General features: G+C 39.1%; 1 protein-coding gene across 1 annotated transcript; it reads left to right on the top strand.

Moving 5' to 3' along the window:
- Positions 1-1,425: 1,425 nt before the first annotated feature.
- On the top strand, positions 1,426-9,664 carry KIF2B (kinesin family member 2B). Its single transcript, XM_069067406.1, has 2 exons — positions 1,426-1,498; positions 7,392-9,664. The coding sequence occupies exons 1-2, from the start codon at positions 1,426-1,428 to the stop codon at positions 9,662-9,664; spliced, it is 2,346 nt and encodes a 781-aa protein (XP_068923507.1).
- The last annotated feature ends 834 nt before the right edge of the window (positions 9,665-10,498 follow it).

Genomic DNA, 10,498 nt, shown 5'->3' with positions numbered 1-10,498 from the left:
TTTGGTATTTAATGCCTCCTATTTAATAATTCTTTTAGCAAACCATGCAATATCACCGCTGATTGAAGGATAAAACTTCAATCAGATGTTTACATCCAAGGCTCAAAAAGGAATTTTAAATGAGCAGAAAGACCTCCTCCTTTACCCCACTCCAGTTTCCTGCCTATCATGCATATGCACAAATAGCATGTACTGGGTATTCAGATATTTCATGTGCCAAAAGTTTTTAATTTAAGGATATATAAATGTTTTTTTTTACTGTTGAATATTTTGATATTTGTATTTCAATGTAATACTTTTCTCATTTTGTTTACTTTAATTGATACATTTAAAATATTTTTTCTGAGGATCCCCCAGTCTTTACGAGACTGCCAAAAAGGCTCATAAAATAACATGAAAGGTTAAAAACTCCTTGTTAAAGATATTCCACAACTTTGAATATCATAGATCCAGACCTACAAAGGACCTTGTAAGTCATTTAATAAAATTCCCCTTTTTAATGGAAGAGGAATTGAGTCCCAAACAGACTGTCAGTCAGTCAATATTTATTAAGAGCTTACTTGCTTACTTTACACCAGTTACTGTGCTCAGTGCTGGGGAGAAAAGGAAAGAAAGAATCCGAAATGGAAAAAACTCACTGTCTTCAGGGAGTTTACATTCTATTGGATAAGTAACACAACTAATTGTTAAGTAATATAACTACAGATTATAACCGCCGGAGAGTCAAACTGAAGGCCTCAGATTCCATATCCAGAGTTGAAAGAACTCTGCTTGCTTCATATTTTGTGATAAGAATATGAACATTGTAGGAACTGGGTAAATGCATGTTATACTGACAGGCAAGATACCAGGCTCCAGCAATGATAAATAATAGGTGTGACATCACCTGCAGAGATCACAACAAGGCATATGATAGTGTTGAGAGTTGGCAGTCTTGGAAAAACTTTCATGATAGAAAGTAGTCATTGGGCAGAAGCAACCTCCCCATCCCCAGAATCCTAATGACCCTAAAATGCCTTCTTCTGTTAACTTAGGCTATTTTAGTTATGATATAACATTACCACTAGGCTAACTCAGATGTTTCTAAATGCTTTTGAATTAAGAGTTTTAAAGGTCAAATTCCTCAAAAATCACTTAATACTTCATGTCTTTAGAAAATGAGGATTTGAGCAGAAACCGAAAAAAGAACACCTCAAATCAAATGTTTACCTTGCATGACTAAAGGGAAAGTTATTTGATCAGATATTTACCAATCACAGCGTCTAACACATTTGCTTAACAAATACCTGTTGACTTGCTAGGCTTTGGGATACAAAAACAAAAGTGAAATTCTCTACCCTCAAAAAGATGGCAGTGTGGTGAGTTGAGACACACACATTAGCAGGTATATATAAAACAGTGGAGGTGATGGGACAGTCCTAGCAGATGGGAGAAGAGGAAATCTTCTGGTACTTACAGGGATTCCAAGAGATGATGATGAGAAGAGAACACATTCCAGGTATGGGTGGTGAGGGTACAGTCAATGCAAAGGTACAAACAGGAACAGGAAATAAAATGTTATAGGTACAACCATATATCTGAAAAAAAATGATGCAAGATATAATTTTAAATTTAATCTACATCATTAGCATTTGCTCCAGCACTTTATTAAGTTTAGACAATCAAAATATAAATTTAACAATAAGTTCTTACAAGCCAATTTGAGCTTCCTCTAAGTATATCCCTTGGGGGAGGGGGAGGGCAGGTAAGTGGGTCAGCGAATAGAGTGCTGGTCCTGGAATCAGAAAGACCTGAGTTCAAATCCAGCCTCAGATATTTACTAGCTGCGTGACTTTGGGCAAGTCACTTAACCCTGTTTGCCTCAATTTCTTCATCTATAAAAATGAACTGGAGAAGGAAATGACAAAGAAATCCCCAAATGGGTCACAAAGAGTAAGACATGACTGAAACAACTAAATAAGAAACTAGATAAAGGAACAACAGGAAATATCTAAAACATAGTTTTTTGGGGTAGGGGAGCAATATGTAATAAGGCTAGAATGACAGAATGAAGACAGTTTATAAAAGGCTAGAAAAGACATGCAGAAAACTTCATATTTGATCCCAGCGATAATAGAAAGACATTAGAGTATATTGAAATGGGGAGAGACATGATCATCACACCTTTTTTTTTTTCCTGTTTAACCCTCAATTCCTCTTAATAGCTACAAATCTATCAAAAGCCTGCTATTTCTTTCTGTTATTATTCCATACTAAATTATCATACTTTATTTTATATGTGGATTACTCCACATGTAAATTCTGAATAAAGGATGCATGAAAAGAAAAGAACATGACATTTTTTTTTCAGCAAGATTCTAAATGAATCCAAAAGGCTTGTTCCTAATTATGAGGTTATAACTACACATGTGTAATTATTGTGATTTGACTAAAGGAACATTGGACCTCTCCTGTCTCACTTTCTTTTGTACCTTCACAGTACGCTTATCACATGTTGCTGTTTAATAAAATTATTTGTTTTTTATCACTCCCTTAAGTTCCACAAGAACTCTCCTTGGATGCATGGTCAGCAAACTGACCATGATACACACATACACACACATACGCACACACATATATACACTCACATGTATATATGTGTTTTTATACATACATACATATACATATGTATGTGTGTGTATATATATATATATATATACATATGTATATAAAACAAAGAAGTAATTTTCTTAGTCCCCAAATCAATACCTTCTCCAAACTTCCCTTTTACTAACAAGGGCACCACGACCCTTCTAGTCATCCAAGTCTGTAATCCTAGATTCATATCTCACTCTTCTTTATCACTTCCCTTCCCCACACACACCCCAAGTCTTATGAAGTTTATTTTTATAACCTCTCATTCATCCCTTCTGTCCATCCACACACAGCCAATACCCTAGTCCAGGAATTTCACCAGAACTAGAGCAATAACTTCCTGATTGATCTCTTACTTTCCAGCTTCCTCCCTCTTTGATCCATCCTTCACAAATCTGCCAAAACAGTTCTATTAATGAATAGATGCGATGATTTTACTATCCTAGTTAAAATCTTCAGCAATATAATCCTCACAACAACCCTTTGAGATACGTGCCCGTATTATATCTATTTTGCCGAGGGGGGCGGGGGGGGACTAAGGCTGTGAGAGATCAAATGCCTTGAACAGGATCACACAGCGAATAGGTATCAGAGATAAAATTAAAGCTCAGAGCTTCATGAAACTAAGTTCACTATCACTACCCCATCTAACTGCAAACGTATTCTATTCTAACTCTAGACTATCTTTCTAGACTTATTTTATATTATTCTCCCTGTACAGTCCAACTGACAGATTTATTTGTTGTTCTCAATTCTTAAAATTCTGTCTTCCATTTTCATGCCCATTGGCTCTCCTTCATGCTAAAGACCCATTTCACTCATCACCTTAGAAATATTAGCTTCCTTCAAGGATCTGTTTAAATGATATCTCTCATAGGAAACCTAGTTTCCCTTTTGATGTTTTATCCTCAATGCCTAACATGATGCCTAGCACAGAAGAGGTGCTTAATAAATGCTTCATCATTTTTTCTATGATTAGTTTTAATGCTCTTTTTTTATATTATTATGTATTTATTGACTTTCTTCAATAAGCATTTTTGTCAATATGGTAGTTAAGCTAGTTTATTGGGACTGTTTTTTTTTTCCTTCTGTTTTCTCATCACCTATTTGATGTGTATTAAATCCTTGTTGAAAGAATGGACTAGGGCAAAGCCTGTATCTTTAATAAACTGTGTCTTTTCTCCATCATCTAGTAGAGTATTGTGCACATTGCTAAAAATAAATGCTTTTTTAAATTTTTAAGTGTTTAAATGAATAGAGTGAGGTGTAAACAAGCCCCATTCTGTTTCCCTATTTGTTGAATAAATACAGCAAAAACAGTATCAGTTGGAAGCATCTTTTAAAAACATATACTCACGACAATTACAATGGGTTGACCTAAACATATTTATTCACTTTGTAAGCAAACTTTGACCCTTAGAGTATTTATAGGAATCATGTAAAAATTGCCAATTAATCAATGCCCCTTAATATGCTCAGAAAAGATGGCTTGAAATTAATGTAGTTGTCATAGTAACAAGCTTTGACTATGGAATGTGAAAGCATCGTTTGTATTTCACTGACTTCGTTGCATCTGGTACATTAATAAATATTGAAATGTCAGAAATAAAAAATTTTATTTACTGTGGCAAAATGTCTTTCACATAATCTAAGTCACTATTATTATTTTTCAGTTGATATGAGATTAGCAAGATGTGACACTGGTCCCCATAAAGAACTTTTTTTAGAAACTGGAAAGGTTTAAGACCTTTTCTTCAAAGACATCCAGAGAAATATGCTGAACACTTCCAAAGAACAAAATCAACTCCCAGTTGCTTCCATGTACCAGGGAAACCCAAACCCTTTCACCCAACACTTGCCCCACCCCCAATCCTGAGGAGTGATCAAACAAACAGAACAGCTGCTGGGTGTCCATTTAGGACTATGCTCAAAGGCTGCTTATTTATGCATCTCTCCTGGGAGATAAGTATTTAAAATGAGACTAGAAATCACATTCCCTCCCTTAAAGCAATCTTGACAGGCTCCAAACTGGGACTATACCTGTAACTAATCAATGAAAATTACTGAACTCATTTTCAGAAGGTAAGAAGGTAAAACTATCCTACCTTCAAAAAAAAATACACTACCTGAGGAGGTTTGGAGACAGAAGCAATTTTAAATAAATAGCTTACATCATTTGGTTATGTCTAGTACAAACATCCTCAGTAGCTAAAGAAATTTAGCCAGCATCTTTAAGCTTATTGTAGACAGGGATCATTTCTAATACTTTTAAAATATGCCATAGTCTTTATCTTTAAAAAATGTCCAACTAATCTATCATAGTTATGGATAAAGAGTAAATATTGATTAAATACAGTATTTGTGCATTCTTCCTGATTTAAAATTATTTCTCTTTTGCAAACGTTTGATTTTCCCTACCCTCCCCCCAAGTTCCATTCACTAATTTGATGTCTTGCGGGGTAGAATTAGACCTTCAATTTCTCCAGGCCTCAGTTTCTTCTTTTCTTAAATCAGAGGCTTAGAACTGAGGATCTCATAGGTCTCTTACTGTTCTGAAATTCTATTCAATGAAGCAGTTTCTTTATCATTGTTGATACTGAGTCATTCCCAGGGATATATGCTTATTAAAAAGAAAAAGAAAATGTGTCAGAGAGGTTATTCAACTCATCCTAACTCCTGTCAATTTTTCTTTTAGCCTCATAGTAAGCAATTTCTCTTCAGCTCAATGGATTCTACTTTTTATTCATGTATTCAATATTCATCTATTTGGTAAATACTGTATTTACAAAGTTCATACAATTTGCAAGGAACTGTTCTAAGTACTATAATGATTCTTTTCTAATTACCATGTTTAGATCTTCTCTCCTGATTATATTTGCAGGGATGGGAAGGTGGGGGTGAGAGGGGTAGTGGAGGGGAAATGTCTGTAATTTTATTGGTGTCAAAAACTTCCCATGTGGAAACTCTTATGGATATAAATGAACAACTCTTTTGTAACTTACATATACATACACACACACACACACACAAATAAACATTAAACCAAAAATCATTCCAAAAAGATAAGTAGTCAGAGGACAGAATAAATAGTTCTCAAAAGAAAGTAAGCAAAATCAAATAAATAATATGCACAATGAATACAGCTATGTAAATGGAAAGATCAACTGCCATAAAATAATACAAAGTAATTTTACAGGAGAGGACAGTAAACACTGAGGAGACAAGTATAGGTCTCAAATAGGAGTTGAGCCTTGAAGGAATGTATGAATTTTGAAGGATGACATCCAGGTAAAGAGGGAATGTATGCTAAGCATGGGGGAGCTAACTAGGGCTCAGGGGGAACCTGGAGAGGGAATGTATGCCCAGTGAACAAAAGGTAAGACAATCTGGCTGAGACTTAGCACTTAGCACAGTGCCTGTCACACAGTAGGGGCTTAGTAAATGTTTATTGATTGAGAGAATGAAGATTATTAATGTATAATAAGCCTGGAAACAGAGCTTGTGGCCAAATTCTAATGGGTTTTAAATGCTAAATCCAGAGATTTATATTTTTTCCTAGAGGCAAGTTGAAAACAGGGGACTTCTTGGGCAAAATAGTGACACAAACACTTCAGGGATGATATTGAAGGTTGAAAACTGTCTTGGTAGATGTTTTTGGGGGCGGGGGCGGCGGGGTGGCCTTCATTTCTTTTTCCAACTGTGATTGTCCACATTGTTTAAAAATTTTCAAATTGTTTTTGGGAGATGTAGGCAGAAGATACAACTTTTGGGGGCCTTCTGGTGAATCCCTAAAGTTTATAGTTTTGTATTTTGCAATTACAACCTCTGGACACAGTTACCACTTGTCACTTTAGAATTTAAAATTAAAGTACACAGTAATTGTTTGCAATATTTCATGTGGTTGTGTATGTGATGGAGGCTTGAGGAAAAGGAATAAATGAGAGGGGAATCATCTCATTGCACTTTTCATAGGCTTGAGGCTACACTCCCAGGGAATTCTTTCCCCTCCACATCTTCATCTCCTGGCTTCCTTAGCTTTATTCAGCGCTCAGTTAAGATACCACTGATTAAGATAAGCCTTTTCCAATCCTTCTTAATTCTAGACCAGGGATGGACAGACAACCTGTGGCCTCAAGGACACATATGGCCCTCTAGGTCCTCAAGTGCAGCCTTTAATCAATCAAAGGGTTGCACTTGAGAACCTGGATGGCCATGTGTGACCTCCAGTGCACAAGTTCCTTACCCCTGTAGCTAGACCCTTCCTTTTTTTTTTTTTAATTTATAGTCTATAGTTTGTATCTAGTTGTTCATACATTGTCTTTCACATTATAGTGTCAGCTCCGTCAGAGCAGGGACTCTCTTTTGTCTTTCTCTGTATGCCCAACACAGCACAGTGATGCACACACAGTAGGCATTTAACAAATGCTTATTGACTCGACTTAAAAGAAAAGGATCTGTGGCATTTGTAAGGAGTAAGTATAACAACCGAAGCCTCCCTCCGAGTTCACCCAGAAACACGGGGGGTTGGGGGTGGGGGGGAATAATAAATAAAGTCTCCTTTGCCCTGCACAGGTGCTTCCCCCTCCCTCTCAATAACTAAAGGTGAGGAGGGACCACCTCGGCTCTGGGGCTTCATTCATAACCATAGCTCTGGACAGACTGGACTGGGAGAAGTTTCCAACAGATTATTGAGGACACGTTCCTGTCCAAGCACTAGCATAGCCCTGAACTCTGGGGCTCTCTTCCGCTCTAATTAGACCTTGAGCTCCGGATATTTCTCCCAGGGCCTGGGGTGAAGCCGACCTTGGCACTTGAGCCTCCCCGCCCTCATTGTGACGACAGCTGCTGCACATCTGTGCAGTCCTGTGCCCTGCTCCACCATTCACACAGCAGCACCCTCCTAAAGGGCTCTCCAACTCTTCAGCGCTTCGTCCTTGCACCTCTGGATGACTCAGGTCCTGCCTGCCCCACTTCCAGCACCCCTGCTGTGGCAGTTCGACCCCGGGTCCAATTCTTTCCATCATCCACCACGGCCAGCCAGTTGTCTCTCCACGATTCACCTGGCTCCACTTCTCTGAAATGCTTGAGTCCACCCTTTGGATCGATTCACATTGGCATTTCCTTAAACATCAGGAGGAGTGACGGGAGGGTCCACCCTGCAGTCGTCTCTTCCATCAACAACAACAGTGTGACAGTGGAGTGGGTGGAGAAGGGCACCACCAAGGGCAAGAAGGTCGATCTAGCCACGGTGTTCCTGCTGAACCCGGGACTGGCCACTCCAGAATGCCCTCAGTCGTGTAGAATCCAATCGCCTCTGCCTTTATCCGCGCTCTATTCGGCCAAGGGCGACAAGGGCTTGACAAACCACTGGGTGGTGCACTCACAGAACGAGACGGCTTCAGGAGACAATGCAGTGACCTTCAGTGAGCCTATCCTGGTGAAGCAGAGAAAGTCTCACTGTCTACTGGAGATTGAGAAACTACAGAAACAGCGGGAGAAGCGGAGGCAGCAGTTACTGGAATTTCAGGCCAAGAAAGCCCTAAATGTCAGTGCAGTGAGTCCCAAGTATGAAATTATGTGCATGATTCAAGAGTATCGTAGGCAGATAGACTATTCGAAGATACTTAGCTCAGAAACCACAGACGACCACCGAATCTGTGTCTGCATTCGAAAGAGGCCACTCAATGAGCAAGAGACCTTGTTGAAAGACTTTGACATCATTACCATCCCCACCAGGAACGTGGTCATGGTGCATGAGTCCAAGCAGAAAGTGGATCTAACCCGCTACCTTGAACACCACACCTTCCGCTTTGACCATGCTTTTGATGACACTGCCTCCAATGAGTTTGTGTACCGATTCACTGCCCAGCCACTGGTAGAGAACATCTTCCACAAGGGTATGGCCACTTGCTTTGCCTATGGTCAGACGGGCAGTGGAAAAACCCACACCATGGGAGGGGACATTTCTGGCCGAAACCAAAATTGTTCCAAAGGTATCTATGCTTTAGTGGCTGAGGATGTCTTCTTAATGCTCAAGAAGCCCACTTATGAGAAGTTGGACCTGAAGGTCTATGGGACATTTTTTGAGATTTATGGGGGCAAAGTCTATGATTTACTGAACTGGAAGAAGAAACTCAAGGTCCTTGAGGATGCCAAGCAACAAATCCAGGTTTTGGGATTGCAGGAACAGGAAGTGTGCTGTGTAGAAGATGTGCTGAACCTCATTGAACTAGGAAGCAGCTACCGGACTTCAGGCCAGACATCTGTCAATGCCCACTCTTCTCGGAGTCATGCAGTGTTTCAGATCATCCTTAAAAGGAGAGGGAAACTACATGGAAAATTTTCCCTCATTGACCTAGCTGGGAATGAAAGGGGAGCAGATACCTGCAGAACCAGCAGGCAGAGGCAGCTAGAAGGGGCAGAGATAAACAAAAGTCTCTTGGCACTGAAAGAGTGCATAAGGTCATTGGGACAAAATAAGTCTCATACTCCATTCAGATCCAGTAAACTGACACAGGTGCTTAGGGACTCATTTATAGGTCAGAACTCCTCTACCTGTATGATTGCTACAATCTCTCCAGGACTCAGTTCTTGTGAAACCACACTCAATACTTTAAGGTATGCAAACAGAGTGAAGGAATTAACTCTTGACACTAGGCTTTTAGGCTATCTCCATCCACCTGGGCACCAAGAGTCAAGGCTACTAGATAAACACATTGTGACCCCGGTAGGGAACCAGGAGAAGTGTGATTATAAAATATTTTTACAGAGTGAGGAAGAAGAGGATGAGGAAGATGAACAGCAGGTGACATCTTTAAAATCAGATAAAAAAAATTCGGTATCATACAATGAATCCAGCCAGTGGCTTAGAGCATTTTTAGAGATGGCAGATGGAATAAGCTATGATGTAGATTTCTGTGCTGCCCAGTTAGAGTCCATCTTGGAGCAGAAAATTGTTTCTCTGAAAGAAATCCAAGGAAGGGTGAAATTATTTCGGGAGAGCCTCCAGAAGGAAAAGCCTGGCAATTGAGAAAACCAATGTCACAAGAACAGTTTTGAGATGATGGATGCAGTGCTGCAATTTCTAACTATCTTACATGTGAAAATGGTCCAAATAGTCTGAATGTAAACACCCTTCTACCTGAAAGCTTAAAATCTCTTAAATTACGCCTGTCATCAATGTACTGTTCTTTCTTCCTCTGCATTGTGTTTTTGTTGGGGGATAGAGGAGGGTTTTGTAGTTTGGAATCCATGGGGTTTTGGGGAAGGAGAGATTGTTAGTAATTAAAGGGGATTTTCAACTTAATTCAATTCAGTAAATATTTCTTAAGCGTCTACTATGTACCAGAACTATTAGGAGTTAAGTTAACAAGATGTGACACTTAATATAGAGATACAAAAAGAGTGAAAAGACAATGCCTGCCCTCAAAGAGCTGACAATCTAATGGGAAGGAGTCTTGACATCCTGGAGTATGTCTAAAGCACTGGTATCAAATTCCAATGAAAACAAAGGCCACTAAATCATACATAAGGACAGACACATTTTGACTTAGAAGACCACACATTGATATCATCTGTGTTTTATGTGGCTTTTCTATTGTTATTGGTACATTTTCCCTGATTACATTCTAGTTACCACTGCACTGGAATGTTGTGGACTCCATGTGGCTTATTGATTTACAGAAAAAAGATATACTACACAGTCAGACATTTTCTAATTCAGTAAAATGAATGTTGCTGTGGTGGAAAGTAGACTAGATGTGGGGTCAGAAGTTCTGGGCAAAAGTTCAGTCTCTGCCTCCTTGAGTCTTTACTCTGTCACTGTATGTCAGTATACAAAGCCACTAGAGTACTCTTAGCCTCT

This window comes from Petaurus breviceps, unplaced genomic scaffold (genome assembly GCF_028583685.1).
Source record: "Petaurus breviceps papuanus isolate PSGF00001 unplaced genomic scaffold, PetGlider_PUasm1.0 90750, whole genome shotgun sequence".
Classification (NCBI taxonomy): Eukaryota; Metazoa; Chordata; class Mammalia; order Diprotodontia; family Petauridae; genus Petaurus; species Petaurus breviceps.
Note: the sequence above shows the minus strand (reverse complement) of the source record. Positions and strands in the feature narration are given on the sequence as shown.